General features: G+C 51.1%; 1 protein-coding gene across 7 annotated transcripts in view; it reads right to left on the bottom strand.

Annotated features, from left to right (window-relative positions):
• Positions 1 to 468: 468 nt before the first annotated feature.
• DYSF (dysferlin) overlaps positions 469 to 20625 on the bottom strand; it is a 224646-nt gene continuing 204489 nt past the window's right edge. For all 7 annotated transcript variants that reach the window (XM_042932648.1, XM_042932652.1, XM_042932650.1 and 4 more), the window contains 9 exons: positions 19049 to 19188; positions 17703 to 17791; positions 17340 to 17435; positions 16850 to 16991; positions 12541 to 12640; positions 7721 to 7899; positions 6122 to 6231; positions 4616 to 4763; positions 469 to 737 (listed from right to left, as the gene is read on the bottom strand). In XM_042932648.1, the coding sequence (XP_042788582.1) occupies positions 699 to 737; positions 4616 to 4763; positions 6122 to 6231; positions 7721 to 7899; positions 12541 to 12640; positions 16850 to 16991; positions 17340 to 17435; positions 17703 to 17791; positions 19049 to 19188 (1043 nt within the window). In that variant the 3' untranslated portion in view covers positions 469 to 698. The remainder of the gene's footprint in view (positions 738 to 4615; positions 4764 to 6121; positions 6232 to 7720; positions 7900 to 12540; positions 12641 to 16849; positions 16992 to 17339; positions 17436 to 17702; positions 17792 to 19048; positions 19189 to 20625) is intronic.

Here is a 20625-nt window from a genome sequence, read left to right as displayed (position 1 = left end):
TTAAGCAGAGTAAGGAAGCAGAGGGACGGAGTCACAAGAAATCCCAAATGTGTAAAAGATAAGGTCACAGCTAAAGGTCCAGGAGCCCTCCCTACCTGGAGAGTTTCTGACCCAACCCTTTCCATGGTGACCCACTTGTATAAAGTGCATCCTCTTCCAGGGCGTGGTCAAAGAAACTAGAAGGTACAGGTAACGGCCCACCTAAGCAGAGCACAACCTGGGAAAGGAGGAGGAGAAGCCTCAGTGAGGACGGGCAGGGGGTAAGGGGAAAGTCCTGGAGAACCAGAACAGCAAGCCTCAAAACTCACCCACCCCCGACCAGTCTTGTCAAAGGATAAAGTTCCACTCAGAATGCAGAGCCAGAGATGGCCCACACCCCACTCACACCCCACCCACCCAGACACATCCTCTACATGGTCACACCTCATTCAGCGACTATAGGGACACACATGCCAACATGGCCCTGTGGTTCAAACTGTTTTATACTGAAATACATATGGGCTGATCCAAAAAGGGCTGGGTTGAGGGGAAGAAAGAAATGATGAAGGGGGGGGTGATCCCAGGGCTCGATGTCACCAACGCTTGCAGCATGTGCCAGTTTGTCTGTCTGTGTCCCCTGGCAGGCCGGCCAGGCCTAGAGTTCTGGAAGAGCTCAGCTAAGCTCGGTGGATAAGGCAGCCAGTCCTGGGCCAGAGTCCTCAGCTGAAGGGCTTCACCAGCTTCATGGCAGCATAGTTCTGGAGGGAGGGAAGAAGCAGGGACATGTGACAACAGCTGCCAGAGGGGCCAGAGCTGGGAAAGGAGGCTCACCTACTCAACCACCTGCCTATACCTTACCCTCACCACCCCCATGCCACACTCAGCTCAACACCCCACCTCCTGGCCCTCTGGCCAATCACACAAGCCCATTCCCCTCCAAAATTCTGCTTGCACCCTCCAACCTGCGGCCGCAGCTACCCAAATTGCTGTCTTCTCCCCCACCAACCCAAGGCCCACTCCCATGTTCTAACCACCTGTCAAAAAGATTCTGATCATCTAGGGCCTGATCAGGGCAGGCCTGCCCTGGCCTCTTCCATCAGACAGGTGGCCTGAAGGCATGGCCATGATTCTCCCCATCCCCCTCCCATACACCCCCGACATGGGAACCCACATGGGCTCATTGGCCACCACACTTCTGTCCAGAAAACAGAGAAAGAGGGTTGGGGGTGGGGTGTACGGGGATGATCTACCATGCAGGTCAGCACCAGAGATGGGTCACCCCTGATTAAGCCCTGCCTGATGTAGGACTGACAGGAATCTCCCCTCCCCACTCCTCCCCCCAAAAAACCATGAAAACACATACAACACAACACAAGACTCCTAATTGGGACAGTATGTTCCCCAGCGCCGGCCCGGGAAAGCCAACTCTGGAAACAAAGCCGCCGCTCCTTCCCCGCCAGATCGCCTCCTGCCTCCCTACGCTGGCCCTGCTCCCGGCTGGCTCTGGTGGGGGGGTGGGGGGTGGGGGGTGGGGGGGGTGGAGCTGGTAGGAATCAGAAAGGCTGCCCTCCATGTCCCCCTCCCAGGGCAATTTCCAAGAGCGTGGGAAGTTAGGCCAATTGGAGGAGAGCAGCGGTGGCTTTGGGCCCCTCTCTACCAGGCCCTCTGCCCCCAAGGCCTAAAGGCCAGGTGAGGGTCTGGGACCCACCAGCTGATTGAGCGACTTGGCTGGAGGAAAGCAGGATTTACCCAGGTGGTAGCAAAGACCTACAGACAAAAACAGTGTGCAGCCTCAGGCCTAGGCTGCCCAGACCCCTCACCTAGGATCTGACCCTCACAGAGGGTCAGAGTTGGTATTTTAAAGAGGGCAATTTCCAGCAGAGCTCAAGGAGAGTGAGGCCATAGCTGGGGGATGAGACCGGGGAGGGGCTCTGACCAGGGCTACTGGCCAAAGTGCTCCTCTGCTCCTGCCCACAGGGCCTGGGGCTAAGGCTGCCCCAGAGACGAGGAAGGACCATAGGCTGACACTGACACTCTCCCTCTCCTGGCCAGGTAGTAGGCCTTCTTTCCCCAGGCCCCTGAAGGTGCCACCCAAGTGCCTGGCAGGACAGGGCCCAGCTGGCCAGGGGCTGGAGCTAGTCACACAATGGGCAGTGGTGACACTTTGGACTCGCCCCTGCTGGATTGACGTGCAGCACCCTCAGAGAAGGCAAAAGAGCTCCCCTAAGCACAGTGCTGTCACAGCAGGACAGAGCAGTCCTAGCCCAGCCTCCCCCTCATGAAGAGAGACGTGCCAAAGCCAAAGTCACACAGGAAGTCACTGGCAGAGCCAAAATCTAGCCAACATCTGACTCTAGGCACAGAGTTCTGTCCTGCACAGCAGTGAGTCACAAACCTCAGTATGTCCAGGGCAGATTCCCCTCTGCAGACCCAGGGCCAGTCCAGGCCTCTGCATTTCTAACCAGCTCCCTGGAGCTGTTGCTCCTCCTCAGACCACCTCCTTGAGCAGCAGGGGTCTGCACCAGCTCTCCTTTGCCTGAACTCCCCTGGCCTGAGCCTCAGGATGGAGGTACCTGAACAGTGCCCTGTCCCTCGTTCACGGGCTCCATTGTGTCTCCCGGAGAGCCACAGAGCTCCCCAGCAGCACAGAGCTCATCGCCTTCTCATTCATCCCCACAACACTCCCTCACCTCCTGGACACACACCCTGTACTTAGTGAGGTCTTCACCTGAACTGGGTGGCATCCGGATATACCCAAAACGAAAGGAAGTGAGCCTGAGGACAGGTGGGCAAGAGGAACCATGCCTCCCTGACTTGGCAACCTGGGCCTGCCCAAATAGGGGGAAAACACTGAGGCAGAGTCCTGGGCCTGACTCCTGATGCCAGGCCACCACATTCGCATGTGCCCTTCCATGGTCTGTGATTTTGTGATTTTGTCTTCCTTTGCTTCAAAAGGGCCCCCAAAACTGCACATGTTTCAGGGCCCTACAGCCTGGACCCTCCCCTAGACCACGGCCATATTTAGCCAATTGGCCATGACTCTTCCTGGAACACGTTTCAGCCTGGTGCTCCAGGTGAGCACAGCCAGCTTAGAGGGCCTGGCCTGCAGCCCGACACATCAGCCATTCTGGCTCTAGACCCTTCTTTGTCACTTATGGCCCAGAGAGTAGAGGGAGCCTGGACTTCCAGACCAGACAAAACCCCTGCTATTCCTCACAGTCCATGATATTAGGAACTGAAGCAGATGGCTTTGTGGTTTTAACTGTCTTCCTGGAGGAAGGTGTGTGCTGCTCATATAAGGCCTCGCCAAACACAGAGGGAGAGAGCTCTCCATTCTCCTTCTCCTCCTAGAGGATTCACAAAGCAAAGAGCACACAGACAAGTAATTCCCAGAGCAGACTGCCCACTGTGGGGACAGTGCCCTTGGCTGGCAGCTTGGTGCTGACCAGGACTGAGGTGCATGTTGGCCGGCACCGTGGACTCGGAGCTGTCTACAGATTGCTGTGCAGACCTGAGCCAGTCCCTTCCCTTCACTGGCTGTCTGTTTCTTTGCATTAGAATCAGGGTGACATGGGGTTGGTTATGCCATTCTCTCTACTTTTATATCAGTTTGAAATTTTCATATGAGAATTTTTTTTTAATTTAAAGAACATTAAAAATCAGGAATTAGCTAGGGGCACCTGGCTGGCTCAGTCGGTTTAGTGTCCTACTTCGGCTCGGGTCATGATCTCGCAGTTTGTGAGTTTGAGCCCCACTTCGGGCTCTGTGCTGGCAGCTCAGAGCCTGGAGCCTACTTTGGGTTCTGTGTCTCCGTCTCTCTCTCTGCCCATCCCTCACTAGTACTCTGTCTCTTTCTCTCTCAAAAATAAATAAAAACATTTAAAAAAAATCAGGAATTAGCCTGAGAACACTTCAAGGTCTGACGTTCCAGAGACACAGTGGGATGGGGGGCTGGAGCATCTCTGGGGCTCCCCTGATGAGCTGTGAGGTTGGGGAGCACAGACAGGGAACACAGCCCCTGATACTTCTCCCTGGAAGGGGCCCAGTGAAGCTGGGGGTACATCAGCCTCACAAGAGTGGCCCCTGCAGCTCTTTGCCAGGCATCAGCTGGCTTCTTACCAGTGCCACCAACGTTGCCCTGGTGAGAAGTTCCTGGGGCAGCCTCCTGCCAGCCCACACCTTCTCCCAAACCCAGCTCCTGGCAGGAGGCAGGACACACTCTATCAAGGTCCTCAGGTGGACACTAAGAGCCTCTCCCGGCCCTAGGGCCTCCCTTCCTCTGGACCTCAGCAGGTGCCATTCTTACAAACAGAGCGGCCTTCACCTTTGCCCTGCCATCCACATACCCACTTACACACACTCCTTCAACAAGGTTCCCCTGCCCACCCCTGCCCAAGGTGCCTCACCTTCTGCCAACATTGACTACAGATTCTACGGGCTTGCTTAGGACAGCTGTATCTCCCCATTGAGGGCAACAACTCAGTTTCTCTCACTGGACTAAGAGGAGGACTTTGTCCCAAGGGTAGGACTTTGTCTCTACCAGATTGAAGACTCCCCAGAGTAGGGGCTATGTGTCCCTCATCAGGCCAGGGGCTCCTCCAAGGCAGTGTCTGGCCCTCCCCTGAGGCCTACTCACCGGGAAGGCATAGACGAAGATGCCCAGGAACAGCAGTAGGATGAAGAGAATGATGAAGAGAATAATGGCACACCGGAAGCGCCGCCATAGGATGAACTTCATAGTCTTGTATGGAGAGGTGAACCAGAGGAAGGAGGTATCAGGGCGCCTGGAAGGAAGACCCGAGAGGTCAGCAGGGCACCCCTCTACCAAGGCTGGCTTCTCCAAACCCTGCTCCCAGATCACCCTGGCCCTCCACCATTGGTCCCCAGAACCCACCCAGCCTCAGGGCCCCTAGCCCTTTTCCTGTGCCTCCCCTTGCCCTCTGAGCCTTTGTCACAGCATGAGCCTCACCCATGCTCCCCTCCTCTTCTTGGTGCCACCAAGCCCTATGCACCCTCAGAGACCCAGTTCTCAGCCACCAGCTCTCCTTCCTGACCCGGAACTTAATCACAGACTAGAGATTTGAGAGCCGGGCAGAGCCTCAAAGGGCTGCCGCATTAGGTGAGCTATGGCCCAGTTAGCCCCAGCTAAGCCAAACTACCTGCCTAGATGCACATGGCTGGTCCATGGTCAGGGAAGGATGGTGGGACATGAACCCAGAAAGCTGATTTTCTCTCACTCACAGCCAAGAACCTCAACACCTTCCCCTAGGTCATCGTCCAACTTAAAGAGCATGCAGGATGCTGTGTCTCAATACTGGCTATTTTAACATCACAGTGCACACCACAGGATATACAAGGTCTCTCTCGCTTTCCACCCAGATCCCAACATCCTAGGGCAGGGACACCTCCCACAGCCCTGCCGGCCCCATGGACTAGGGATAGCACCGAAATCAAGTGGTCCATCTGTGTCTAGTCTGGCCTGAGCTGGGCTGTGGGGAGGGACCCAGCAAATGCAGCTGTCTCCACTGCCCCCACAGCCGTCCTCCTGTCCCTAATAACCGCTTTCGAGCCTTCCACATCCACTGGGTTGGTGTACATCCTTAGGGGCCTATGAAGTAGGGAAGGCAGGGACTCACAGATGAGAAAATTAAGACTGAAAGGCCATTTGAAAGCCACATTGACATCACAGGTGAGCCACAGAAGGCAGCTTGGTCAAGGTAAAAACCTTGATTGGGCTCCAGAGCCAATCAAAACAGGTGTGAGAATTTTAGCTTCACCACTTTCCTAGTGTAATGACCGCTATTTAACTTTGTCAACATGATTTCCTCATCTATAAGATGGGAATAGTAACAACACACCAGGGAAGGTTCCATTCTACGCCATATACATACCATGTGACCGCATGCTCGGCACACAACCAACAGCTACCCAACAGTCTCTGCTTCCTGAATGAGCTGAGGAGCCTGGTGTGCCCTTGAATGATGCCTGTCATCTGCTCCTAACTTACCGTGTGGCTTGAGACAAGTCACGCCCCACTCTGAGCCATGTGGGCCTTGTGACCTCTGCATGGCTATGCAGTGGTTGTCTCCTGGACCACACCTCCCAGCCCCCTGGCCATCAGGGGTAAGGAGTGGGCACTAACCTTGGGTCCTCGAGCTTAGGGTTCATGTTGGGTTCATCCCGGCCCTGGCCAGCAGGCCGCTCCTCATGCTCACTCTCTGCTACAATCTCCAAGGTCATTTCCAATTTCCCCTGAGGAGACAGAAGGGACCTGGTCAGGGGCACAAAGGCTCTGCCCCATGGCTTGGAGAGGAACCCGGCCAGACATAAGAGCCACTGTATTATTTTAAGAAAGAAAGAAAGAAAGAAAGAAAGAAAGAAAGAAAGAAAGAGAGGAAGGAAGGAAGGAAGGAAGGAAGGAAGGAAGGAAGGAAGAAAGAAAGAAAGAAAAATGATATAGGGTTGATCTAATCACAAAAGCACTACTGCTCCTTGCAGAACATTTAGAAACTACAGAAATGTATAAAGGAGAACGTCACCCATACTTCCACTATGTGGAGATAAGCACCGTTTGTATTTTTATGCATCACAACTATTTTCCTCTGCAAGTATATGAAATACCTCACTGTGTATATAGAGTTCTAGAGCTTGCTTCTTTCACTTAGAAATATATTATGTTTCACTATATAATTATATATTCTTTAAAGTTTGCTTTTTAATGGCTGTAAAAACATTCTATGGGATGGTTGACCACAATTTATTTAGTAAACCACTTATTTTGGTTCATTTAGGTTGTTTCCAACTCTTTGATGTTATAAATAATGCTGCAAGAAAACACCCCAGAGCCTACATTTTTAATTGTGTCTGTTTATTTCTTTAGGAGAGATTTTTAAAAGTGGGATGACAGAGTCCAAGGGCATAAATATTGTTAAATCCCTGGCTATATATTACTAAATTGCTTCCCTAAATGGTAAAACCATTAGCCCTCCCAGCAGAAATAAATGAGGGGTCTGTCTCTGCGTCTTCACTAGCAATGAGCATTTAGATTTTTTAAATGTCTAATTTAATAGGCAAAAAAATGTTTTCACATTTAAAATTATTCCTTTAACTACTGGGGGAAATGAACCTTTTTTTTAATGTTTAGTGGCCATTTATACTTCTTTTGTGTATTATCTACATATGCATGCTCTTTGCTCATTTTTCTTTTGAGGTGCTAATATTTCTTAATAAGTGTTCCAATTCCTTCTTCAACAAGAGTATTTTATTTCAAGGTCCACTTTAGAGGTTGGCTGGCTGCCTGTGGTTTCTCAGTAAGCTGTCAGGGATTCACTTCTCTCCAGAGGAAGGACTGTTCTCCAGGGTGTCACAGCAGCCCTGAGCAGACCTCTGGGCCAGGAGAGTAGTACAAGGATGGTCCCTGGTAGAATCCTGCTCAAATGGGAGAGGCACTCCCTCGGTTCTCCACAGGATGCCCAGGCCACAGGGGAACCCAGGACACAGATCCCCAGACACCAAAGAGCAGAGTATAAATTAAACAGGATCTGCAGGAGGTAAGGGTATCTTTCCATTTAAATAGGCTTCCTGGGATGCAAGCCTCAAGGAGAGGAAGGCTGGGAACTGGAAGAGAAGAGGGACAGTGCCTCGAAAGACAGAGAGAGGCAGAGCAACACATATGGGCCCAGTGATATCTACAGAGGAAGCTACTTGGGCACCTGCCCTAAGCCAGAGGGAGCCGACTTACCGCCAGGATCTTCTTCTCGCCCTCTTCTGCAACGCAGGGCCACCAGCCCTTCACAGTTTTCTGTTCAAAAAGGGACACAAACCACTCTGGGTGGAAGGTGCCATCCAGCTGGTCCAAGGAGCATTTCTCAGCTGTCTTGGCAGGTTTGGGCATGTGGTTGAGGTCCAGCTGCAAGGAGCCTGAAGCAGAGAGAGGTTCTTTGGCCGACGGTTTCTCAATCACTGCCAGCCTAGGGCTCCCCCGGGGCTGGGCAGTTTTAAGAAAAACTGCCACCTCCTCCACTTTGATCCATGGGCTTAGCCACGGGTCGCATCCCACAAACTCTCCATTTCCCCACCCATTGCCTCTCATTCCACATACACAGCTTCCCATTCAACTACTCACATATCCATATGCTCATTAATCCACCCTTACTGTTTCACCCTTTACAGGGCTTCCCACATGCTCCATTTCAGCTTACGTTGTACAGATCCATTCATTCACCCATTGTCTCTATCCATCCATCCATCCATCTTTTAAATTGCTTTTATTGTGGTAAAATATATATAAAGTTTGTCACTTTAGCCATTTTTCAATGTATAACGGAATGGTGTTAATCACATTCACAACATCGTGCAACCAATCACCACTACTTATTTCTAAAACTTTTTCGTCCTCCCAAACAGAAACTCCGTACCCATTAAGCAATATCTCCCCATTCTCCCCTCCTCTCGGCCCCTGATACTCTCTAATCTCCTTTTTGTCTCTATGAATTTGCCTATTCTAGATACTTCATGTAAGTCGGATCATAAAATATTGGTCCTTTTGTGTCTGGCCTATTTCACATAGCAGGCTTTCCAGGTTCATCCATGTCGAAGTATGTTCTGGTACTTCATTCCTTTTTATAGCTGAACAGTGTTCCATGGTGTGGATGGACCACACTCAGTTTATCCATTCGTCTGTCAGTGGGACCCTTGGGTTGTTTCCACCTTTGACTGTTGTGAATAGAGCTGCTCTGAACTTTGGCATACAAGTGCCTCAGTCTGGGTTTTAAATTTTGGGGGATATATAACTAGGAATAGAATTGCTAGGTCATATGGTAATCTCTGTCTTTGGTTTTTTGAGGACCTGTCAAACTGTTTTCCACAGCAGCTGCACCATTGTACATTCACACCAGCATGTCTGAGGCTTTCCAATTTCTCCACATCCTCTCCAACACTTGTTGTTTTCCACTTTTTGTTTGTTTTTTTATAGCCGTCCTGGTAGATGTGAAGTGGTATCTCACTGCAGTTCATCCATCAGTTTTTTCACCTGCCCACTGATTTATCCAAGCTTCTTTATCCATCTTCCTATACTGTTCATCTACTCATCAATTTTAATCCATCAGCTCCCCGTATAGCTCCATCTATTTGGTTACACCATATGAAAATGGCATTCAACCATCTTTGACCTATAAAAGCAGCAATTTCATGTAGTTTCACCTAATCCAATCACAACAACACGGACGAAGTCAATGGGATTGGAGCATAAATTGCTGAAGGGATTAAGTGAGAGACAAATCTAAAAAATGTTTTCTGAGGCCAAATTAAAGAAATTCTTGAATACCATGCAAAAGCGATTAGGACTTTTCAGTGTGGAATGTTCAGTTACTGTAAGTATCCACTGATTGGATCTATTGTTCTAGTTTTCTTTCTTTCCACTCATCCATTTATCCCTCCACCCACCCATCTGCTTTGATCTAACTATCTCCATCCCTCTATAGCTACCATTTGTTGAGCATTACATCTACCCATTAATCAGGCTATTATTCTATTCATTCGTTTGTTCAATTCTGTATCAGCGTTCATATATCTATCAACCCACCCACATGTCTCTCCATCTTTCAAGCGTAGATGAATGTTTATTTCCCATTTTAAATATGGTCCTAATATAATATTAAGAAAAAATCAGGATATTAAACCATACATGTGTGTGTGTGTATGTATGCATACACGAAATTATCCCAGCATGATCCACATATAAGACTCTAAGGAATCACAGTATTATCTCTGGATGGCTAGATTATAGATCTTAGCTATTACTTTTTTTTAAAATAGTATTTTTAAAAAGCAAAATATGTAACTAGAAACACATTATGAAGGAGAAAAAAAGTGCTAGTTTTAATAGTTTTATTTTTATTTTTAAAAACAAAAGATGAGCCCATTTAGTTTTATTTGAACACCATTTTCTCATTCAGTAAAAATGCAGCTTTCTTTGTTTTTCTTTTTAAAATTAATTCTCTAAAGCCTCATCTCATAAAGGAAAGATTGATAGAATGATGCCAAAAGAATTTTTAAGTCTGTAAGCAAAAAAGCCTCCATAAAAAAATTAAATAGCAGCTGAAAAACTAGGAGAAATTATTTGGAATGTGTCCTTACTATATAAAAAGCTCTGAAAATCAAAAATGAAAGGTTAACAAGTTGAACAATACCATGAAAAATAAAATCCCACCAGTAATATGGATAATAAATACATTTTAAAGTTCTACCTTACAAGTAATGAAGAAATGCAAGTAAAAAATTAAAACAAGGTGTTAGATTGGCAATTAAAAAAAAATTTTTTTTGGTAGCAAAAGTTTGGAGAAAATGGCAACCTTATCCGAAAAGGGAACAGGTGGGAGTAAAATGTAAACATAAAAATGTAAAAATATTCTAGAGAGCATTTGAACAAAGTATTTCAAAAATCACAAAAATGTATAAAGACCCTGACAATCTACTTCTTACAGTTCGGGAAAAATATGTACAAAGCCTTCAGAGATGTGTGCCGGAGGGTGTCACTCACACTGTTAGATCTAAAGATGAGCTGAGTACCCACCAAGAGAAAATAGGCAGAAGAGGGTCCACCAACAGGCAGGAATTAAGCACGATGATGCAGATACAAATGTAGGCAGAAAACTGCCAACAGAAAGGATGTTATTGAAATATTAAGTTTTCCCCAAAAAACCAGGATATAAAGCATATGTGTGATAAAAACTCATTTTGGTCTCTCTATATGCCATGTATGATTACACATATGTATGTATAAATACACATATAATATATATGTGTTTGCTTATATATGAAATAATATATGCCAAAATATTAGTGGAGGTTATCTCTGGGTAGAGAAATTGTAATACATAAGTAAAGGGAGACATTGTTGATCTACATTTTCTGTTTTTTCTACAGGAATTATGTATGGCAGGAGAATCAATAAAATAACGGAAGTCCCATCGATGCCCTGATTTTGACAGGCTGACTCTTTTACAGTGAAGTTTTGCAAAAGTCCCCCCATCCTCTGAGGGCAGGTGACCAGGCCAGGAGTGACAGGGGTGGGGTGGGGAGTGGAGAAAGCAGCCCTCCTCCTCACCCCTGCTGGGCTGCTCCTCAGAACGTCCCTGCAGGGGCCCAAGGGTTCAGCAAAGACCAACTCACCTTCCTGCAATCAAGGGCCACCCAAGAAGGGCTCCAGTGATCCATCCAAAGCTGCCCTGTTCCCAAGTGGCAGAGTGGAACAGGAACCCAGGACTGCCTTTCTCACAAGGCTCACTTCTTTTTTTTTTTTTTAACGTTTATTTATTTTTGAGACAGAGAGAGACAGAGCATGAACGGGGGAGGGTCAGAGAGAGGGGGAGACACAGAATCCGAAACAGGCTCCAGGCTCTGAGCTGTCAGCCTGACGGGGGGCTTGAACTGACGGACCGCGAGATCATGACCTGAGCCGAAGTCAGCCGCTTAACCGACTGAGCCACCCAGGCGCCCCTCACTTTTTTTAATTGAGTTAAAACTCACATAACATCAAATGTACCATTTTAACCATTTTTATGTGTAAAACTCGGTGGCTTTAGGATATTCAGAGTTGTACCGCCACCAGCACTATCTAATTCCAGAACATTGTCATCACTCCCAAAAGAAACCCCATCCCCATCAGCAGTCACCCTCAATCCCCTCCTCCCAATCCCTGGCAAGCACGAGGCTACTTGCTGTCTCTGGATTCGTCTACTGCAGACGATTCATATAAATGCAATCATACAATATTAGTCCTTTTGTGACTGGCTTCCTTTGCTTAGCATGTTTTCAGGGTTCATCCGTGTTATAGCATAGATCCGTATTTCATTTCTTTCTATGGCTGAATAATATCCAATTGTATGGCCAGACCACACTTTCCGGGTAACTCTTACGGTTGTGACAGGGCTGTTACTCACAGTCCCACCTGCTGGCCCGGTACAGCCATCCTCCTCACCCCACATCTCACCCTGTCTTTACCACATCCTTCAGCCCAGCTCAGGTTTCTGCACTCTTCTCCCCCACCGGAATCCTGCCTGGGGGCTTGGAGGATGGAGCCGCGGTGGCTCATTCACTCATCACTCAGGCACAAGGGTGAAGACTGACTTGAGCCCCCCACTACTTGGGCCCAGTCTGCCCAGTCTAGACAGGGGTTGAGGTGGGGGCATCCTGTCAAGTGTGAGGCCAGACAGCCAGCGACAGCCAGCTCATGCTTGCGCTGCCTTCAAACCTGTGCTTTTCCTCTCTTCCTTACCTACCTGACTCATACCATCCAACGTAGCCCAGAGTTCAAAGCCACCTCTGCGGACAGGCAGTTCTGACCATTCAGGCACTGCTCTGTGTCGCAGACTTTACTCAGCACCAGGGAGCAGTGACCCTGAGCAACCTGAGGACAGGAAGTAAGACCACTCCTGCCAGCCTCCCAAGAGTGGCAAGCACAAACACACACACACACACACACACACACACACACACACAATGGGGGTTCTGGGTCAACTCCCAATGTGCAGGATGGTGCTGACCAGAGACAGTGCTCACCTAGAAAGTCGTCAAAGGAGAACTTGTCATTGTCCCAGATCTGAAATATGACTCGTGCTGGGATTTTGCTCTCAGTCTTGTCCAGCCTCCAGAAAGCATCCTGGCCCAGAGGAGGAAGCAGGGAAGCAAGATTAGAGAGAAACAGTGGTCCCTTCCAGCCTGGAAGGCTTCCTGGAGGAGGCAGTGAATGGGACATCTCTTAGGGATTTGCCAGAACCAGGTCTTGGTGGGAAGATTGCTAAGATCCCAGCCGACAGTATTCAAGGACACAGGAAGGACCCATGCAGGCTGACTTCACATGAGGTGGCTCCTTTAAGTCTCCCAAGTCCACGGGCAGAGGCTTTGCTCCCATTTTACAGATGATGAAGCGCAGACTTGGAGAAGTTAAGAATTTGCCCAAGGTCTGACAGCTAATAATAATAATATTAATCTGCACTTCCTATGTGCCAGCCTTTTACCACTATGAGCTCATTTATCCTTCCAACGAGCTATATGGGACATGCTGCTGGCCTTATAGCTGTCAAAACCAGAGCAAGTAGCTTGCCTGAGTCACACCGCTAAGCATTGAGCTGGGATTCAAACCCAGGCAGTCAGGTTCCAGTCCTGCTCTCGCCTCTAAATCCTGCTTTGCCCATGTGCTCTTAGGGACAGGGTTGGCTGGCTGGGAACCTGGGGCCCCCCACCCAACCCTTGCTGTCACCAGAAGGATCCCCCTGACACACTGGTGGAAGGAGCTGACACCAGGGGACGGTAACCCCAGCTCCTCCCTCAGCATGGCCACCCACCCCATCTTTACCTCCAAGAGCTTGCCCTGGAGCAAATCAAAAGCCCCAGGTGCTGGCAAGTTCACCACCTTCCTGCTCTTCCTACTCCACCTCCCTCAGACCACTCAGCCTGGACCAGTGTTATCCTGGGTTTCGTCCCACAGAGGCCTTGCAGAGCAGCTGAGGGGTAAGGACAGGCATGCTGAGGCTTGGGTTCACCCCTGAATCCAGCCACGCTTAACCCAAAGGACTGTCACTGGGGCTTTCCTGCTCCCGCTTGTCCTCTGTCCTCTTGCTGGAGCTTCTGCTGAGTGAGTGGCAAGGACAGGAAACATTGTGACGATCCTACAGGCAATGGACATAGGATCTTCAGACATCCTGAGTGCCGGGTCACAGTAGGGGCCTGGACAGAGTCCTGGGGGACAGACTATGGGGAGTCGGGGAGCACTTGCTGATACAGAGGCTTTGCCTGCCCCCGGGTGCCCTGTACACACAGGCTTGCACCAGCCAGGGCTCTGCCTGCTGTGTGGCCACCCCAGGTCACGTAGACCCATGGGGCTCCTGAACCAAAATCCATGCCCTGTGAGGAATGGTCACCTTGCAAAGCACACGACTGCAGCTTGGACTGCTGCCTGATTTGGCGAGGGGCTCAGGCCCCCAGCTGGCCCCTGTCTGGTGCCTCCCCTCTTCCGGGCCCCAGCCCTCCTGCAGGTGCCTCCCTTCTCTGGCGGGGCTTTTATGGCCAGCTCCGCAGGCCCGCCTGCACAGGCCGCCAGCATCCTCCATTCCTCCGGCCGGCCTGGTTTATGGGCTCAGTAATGAGCCAGAGGTTCAAACGGCCCCTGGTGGGAGCAGCTGGGCTGGGGCTCCAGCCTGGGGAATGGCCCCCCAGGTCCCAGGCGCTCATTACGCTCCCGGTCTGGGCCCTTTTACTAGCTGTTTATTTGCAGGGTGGGTGCCTGACGCGCAGGCAGGCCCCAGTGGGTGTGCTGGGCTCCAGGTGGGGAGCCAGGCCGGGGCAACCAGCGGTGGTTCAAAGCAGCCGGATGAAAGGAGACCTTGTGCTTTACGACAGTCTCGTCTGGTTAATGGGGTCCCCGGAGGGCCTGCCAGCCAGAGGCCCCGAACCCCTCGGCAGAGGGCTGGCTCTGCAGCAGAACTGGGGAGCCCAGAGGCTGTGCAGTACCTCCACACCGTCCCACCCCCAGACTCAGTCCTTCGGCCCAGGCCAGCTCATTGGTGCCTTGATATGGGCACAGCTCCACCTGCCTCCTGGGCCCCTTCTCCCACAAAGGGACCAGCTAGCTCTTCCTGGGTCAAGCCAGTTCCTCCCTCACTCTCCTGGTTGACTTCAGAGCCCCCTGGAGTCTGTTTCTCAACCTCCTCTTCTGACCTCCTCCACCCCTACCTCCAGCTACCCTCTCTTGGAGTATGGTACCCCCCAGAATTCCATTCCTCTTGCCACCCTGGGGGCCTCTCCTGGACTCCCTGACCCCTCTTCCTTCTCTCTACCCCAGCAGCCCTGGTGGCCTTCTCGTTCTTCCAGGGCTAGCCCAAGCCTATGGGTTGTGCCATGGTGGGTCAGCCCAATTCTCTTCTTCTTCCTCGCCAGTGCCTGTAATACCGAGATGAAACTCCATCATTGCCAGAATGGAACCACCTCAGGTTCGTAACCAGCAACCCCAGCTGGGCCCTCAGAACTTCCAGGTAACTATCTCAGCATCACAATGAGCTCTCTCTCCATCTCCCTCTCCCTGTCTCTCCCTCTCTCCCTCTCTCTCTCTCTGCTCCCTCCCTCTCTCGGCACAATGGCTACTTCAAGGCTTTTTCACCTGTCTCATGTCACCTGCCTCAGTGCCAGGAGATTATCTCTCCTCCTACTTTGTAGCAAAAATAGAACCTCTGCTTCCTGTGACTCCTTGCCCATATCTCCACCTGTCACAATGAAGGGGGTGGTCCCACCTCCCATTTAAACAGGCCACTCTGCATCTCTCAGCCTCAGTTTCCCATCCACACCTGACCCCTTGTATGCCATGCTGAGCACTGGAGATGGCATGCAGGATGCCTGAGCCCTCCCTTCCCCTTTCCTGGCCCCCACTCTCCCTCTGCCCACAGCAAAGAGAGGCAGCGTGTGTTTGATTTGGAGCTCTTCCCCAACAAATGCAGCATTTGCTTTGTTATGGAAACAACTTGTGCTAGACAAACACACTGAGCAAAGGCAAACGAGATTAAACCTACAAACAGGCTAGGCTTTCCTTGACGGCACAGAACCCAAGGCTGTTGCTAAATTCTGCCTGCTGGCAGGCACTATGCAGCAATCCCTGGGTGAAAGCATTCATTTAACCTTGTTTAACCCCCTTTGCTTTTCTGCGATGGTTTCAGAATGTTCCGTGGACCGTTTTGGTTTCTCTAAAATGCAGATGATCCTGTGAGTCAGGCTAGGAAGGGGTCATGCGGAAAGGTTGAAATGAACAGAGCTAAAAAGACCTAAGCAGCACGTAAGAAGTACATTCTGTATTTCCCTCCTTTAAGTCACTCAAGCATTCAGGAGAGAAATTGGCATCACAGAAGCTTTGTGGCTTGAAGCCTTAAGCCACCTCAGGAAGGAAATCGGACCAGTGGAACCTCAACACCAAAGCGGCATTCATTTAGTTGAATAGAGAACACCTCAAGATGGATTGGTTCTAGGTGGGATGCAGGTGGTCAGAAGCCCCAACAGGGGTGCCCCCTGCCTCCACTCAGCCCGTGCTCTGTGGACGCTCCCCAAGGGCAAGTGCAGTGCCACCAGAAAAGAGGCTGTGTGCCTCGGGATCTGCCTACTTTAGGAAAAATGAATTTGTTGCCCAGATAAGACCTAAATGGAGAGGTGCTGAGACACAGAACTTGAGGTCCCAGAACCCACCTCTGCCCTCTGGCTGATGCACCAGGTCCGCCAGGTGCCTTCAGCCTGCAGTGAGGTCAGGGAGGAGGGCAACGGCTTCCGGCCTAGAAGACCACAGCTGCTCCCAGTAACTTTCCAGGTTGGACAGTGATCACAGGCACCAGACACAGAAAGGTGGGGAACAAGGCAGCAGGAAGGACTTATCTAAGCAATCCCCAGTCCTATGGAGAACCCAATCCATAGGCGAGGCTCCAGGGAAGCTCTCCCCCTGGGGTCTGCCCCACCGCCCCTTCACTAGCCATGCTGGGCTTTCCTACAAGTGTTCTTCCCATTCTGACTTGTGACCCTTCACTGCTTGGTTTGTCTGGGGTAGGGAGGAAGACAGTAGTTTCGGGATCTGGACTGACCTACATAGGATGGTTGTGGCACTGGTGTGGGCATGGTTGTGGGGTGGTAGCAATGCTAATGAGGGCAACGGCGGTAGAGGTGGAAGAAGTGGGGGTGGGGCGACGAGCGACGGGGCTATGGCGGTAGTCATCACGTGGTGATGGCCAGGGGGATTCCAACACTGGGGGCAGTGGTGAGGGGTGATGATGGCAGGGCAGTCACACCGATCACAGAAAGCCCTGGGACTAGCACCACGGCGGATGGGAAGGATGCTCACCTTCTTAGAGACAGTGCAGACTTGCTCAGCTGGCAGGTAGTCAAAGGGGAAAATGAACCTCCAGTTAAAGTTGCCTTCACCTCCCAGGGAGCGATAATGCACATCCGTCTTTTGCTTGTGTTCTTCAAAGCCAACCATCCAACTAGACAATGTTTTAGAGAACATTTCTAATTAAGGCTTCCACCACACTCTGCATCCTCAACTTAGGCAGTTAAGAAGGTAAATGAACTTGGTAAAGGATAAAGCAGAAATAATTCCCAAGAAATCTCCATGAAGTACCAAATGTGCCATAAATTTTAAGGCCTTCCAACTTCTCTCTTGAGGGACATCCTCAAACTTTATACGTTCAACACAGAGATTTTTGCAAAAGAAGAAATATGGTAGGAAAACAATTCTGCAAGGGCAGAGACCACCCTCTTTCCACCACCCCAGAGGGAGCAGGGTAGCACCATGGGGCCAGGGACAGGCAGGAAGGGGCATGACTCCCCACCCTTTCACGTAAATATCGCTCATCTTCTCCCCCGTGATGCTGAGGTCATCCAGGATCACGTCCTTTGTGTTCCAGATAATACAGCGCAGGAAAAACCTGTGGAGAAGAATGGCTCAAGTCCACACGGGGTTCCCACCAAAGGGTGTGCAGTCCTTGACTGAGAAGCCAAGAAGCCAGCTCACCCAACAAGACCCCGATGCTTGCCTCCACCTGGGCACTTGGCCAAACACACACAAGAGCGGTACCCCGTGGCCCAAGTGGCCCCCCACCCGGCCTAAGGGTGACCTCCAGGTCCCACCCACAGCTGGCTGCAACCATTCTGCCACTCTGCTCAGCTCCAAGCCGATGGCTGGGGTAAGTCACCTTCTGGCTCTCCGTGGGGTGATGTTGAAGGGAGGTCCAGGCCTCCCCAGGGCCTTTGGAAATAGGTCGATCCACATCTGCAGCTTCCCCTACGGAGACATAACTCTGTTCTCTCCCCACCTTTTTCACTCCACCAAACCTACCAACCACCTGCTCTGTGCCAGATAGGCAGGGCACAGAACAGAGAACATCCAGGCCCTGCCACGGAGAGGCTCACCAGAACCCCAAAGAGGAGGTGCCCTACATGGGACTACAAGGCCGACTGCAGCAGTGAGCCCCCTGCCGCACAGGCTGATGACGTGGACCTGCGCCTTGGGGATTGGGGGTCAGGGCAGGCTTCTCAGAGACGATGATGTTTGAGTTGAGTCTCAGCATGCCAGACGGAAAAGGGGTGAGGGGCATTTCCAGCTGAGAGAATGACACACACGAAGTCATGGAGGGTCAGAGATCACAGTTTAGTCCTAGGGGGTTCAGAGGATTTCCGCTACAGGAAACCACGCTACCTGCCACCCCTTGGCTCCTGTCCTCTCTGCAAGCTGGGTATTACTTCTGTCCCCATCTCATAGAGAAAGAGAAGGATTGAAGTAACTTCTCCAGGGTACATAGCTAGAGAATGAAAGCTCACATTTCAACACCTGCTGTGCCATTCTGGGGTGTCGGCAGCCCCGTACCAAGGAAGAGAGCTCAGTTCCAAACAGCAGAGATGATGTCCCCTGCATGTGTACGAAGGCACCTTCATTGCTACCTTGGCTTGTCTCTGCCCATAATCTTTTCTCTCCTCCTCCTCCTCCAAAACCTAGCCCCGACCTCACTTCCTCCGGGAAGCCTCCCAGTCTCAGCCCTGGGCCTGCTGCCCCTCTGCTCACCCTCCCTCTGCACGGAGGATGCCCTTGGCCCTCCTGGTGACTGCTCTCAGTGACAGCTCTGCCATTCTGTCATAGGGTGCCAGTATCCCTGTCTGAATTCCCCACTGCGGCCCAACCCAAGGCCAGCCACCTGGATGTCACTGACCAATGGTAGGGGAGCACATCCTGGGGCCAGGCTGAAACAGCGAGGCTTTTGAATGCCTCATGGGAAGTCAGAGGTCTATCCATGGGGATAGAGGAGGTGACTCGGGTTCTTCCCCAGGTCCTGAGGGCTGTAGATATCTGGGGGCAGGCGGGGGCAGGTCTAAGAGCTCCCCTCATGGGCTAACAGCAGTCACCACCCAGACTGTGGAAAAACATGTCAAGGAGGAACTGGCCAAATCTTGAGCTCCCCACTGGTGCCTCTGGCATATCCATGCTGTCCTTGGGGCAGGGCTGGCTGGGGGGCAAGGCTCAGGGGACCAAGGTTCACTGTCCTACCTGCTCAATGTCTGGCTGTAGGGGGCTGTAGAGGGGCCGGGACTCCACATGCTCAGGGACCAGGCCCTGCTGCTGGAGGACATACAAGGCCAGACGCTCTTCCACTGGGCCCAGGTGTGGGTTCGGGACCTTGCCAGCCTCTGCTCCAGAGAGAAGACAAAAAAGTTGCCGGAGCTGAGTGAGCAAGGGATGGTGGGGCTGCCTGGAGGCCTCGGGAAGCCCCTGACCATCCCCTTCCCCCTCCCCTCCAGCCAAGACATACTTCTGATCCACAGGTCTCACTCTCTGTAAGGGAAGCCTTGCTGTCCACTGGCTCCAGGCTTAAAATCCAGATTCCTCATTGCCATCATTTCTACCAAGCTTCTTCTGTAAAGCTCTTCCTCTTTTCCACCAATACAAACCCTCCCTGCCCACCAAAGCTCACCCCTTCCAGGAAGCCGTCCCCGACTGCTCCAAATTCTGAGCCTCAGCAACCTATACTCCCAGATTGGGCACCTAAGTCCTTTTAGTACTACCATTCTCTAGTTCACACAATCTGTTCTATTACCAGCAGTAGCTAAAATAATTGCAGTAATAGTGAACTAGAACAGGAATCAGGCACTGTTCTTCATAGATATCGAGTTCTATCCTTACAATAACCCTATAAGGTAAATGCTATTAGGCGCATTTTACAGATGACAGAAATGAAACACAGAGCAGTTACACAGCTGGTCAGCAGGACAGCTGAGATGACACCCTCATTTAGGAAGGTGCATGACTGGATGTGAACACCCTTCCCTATCCCCTCGTGCTTCCCAGGTACAGCTCCTCCCTGCCAGGGAGTGGGTTGAGCGCTGGTCCTGTGGATGAGATGAGGACACAGGGGTGGTTCTGACCCAGACAAGCCTGGCCAACCAGCCAGCAACATGAACTTGGAGCCCCCACGACAGAAGTTTTGACTGGAGGTAGGTGGATCCACATTTGTCCAAACACACATGTACACACACAGGTGTGTGCACCATGGTGTGCCCATGTTCACCAGCACAGATTCTCATGCACACACCAAACACACACACACACACACACACACACGCACACACACCTATCAAGCCTGCTCTGCCCACTTCAATAGATGCCACAAAGGAAGCGGCACAGCACTGCAGAAGGAACACTGGGCCAGGAATCCGGTTCTGCCCCTAACCGTCTGGGTGACTTTGGGCAGGTCGTTAACCATTCTTGGGCTCAGTGGCCTCATCTGCAAAAATAGGCAGATGTCCGACCACACCATCAAGAGCTTTCTGGCTTTCCTTTCTTATGAGTTTATGACCATGAGCCCTGGTCCCTGTGCTAAAGTTGCTCACAGACTAGCAGAAGGAAATGAGACCACCCCGAAAACAGATGCACATTCTATGGGAAAGGAGAATGGGGGTTGGGTTAAGGGCTAATGGAGAGGAGCTGGCTCAGCCACGACCTAAAAGAGTCAGAAAAACAGAACGAGAAGGAGGAGGGGGTTGGGGATGAAGGAATCAAAGCCGCCTTTCCCCTTTTATAACCTCAGCACCAGCTCTGACATCAAATGTCCCTGAAACCAGCAGGAA

The sequence above is a fragment of the Panthera leo genome, chromosome A3 (genome assembly GCF_018350215.1).
Source record: "Panthera leo isolate Ple1 chromosome A3, P.leo_Ple1_pat1.1, whole genome shotgun sequence".
Classification (NCBI taxonomy): domain Eukaryota; kingdom Metazoa; phylum Chordata; class Mammalia; order Carnivora; family Felidae; genus Panthera; species Panthera leo.
This window is presented reverse-complemented; position numbering and strand designations above follow the sequence as displayed.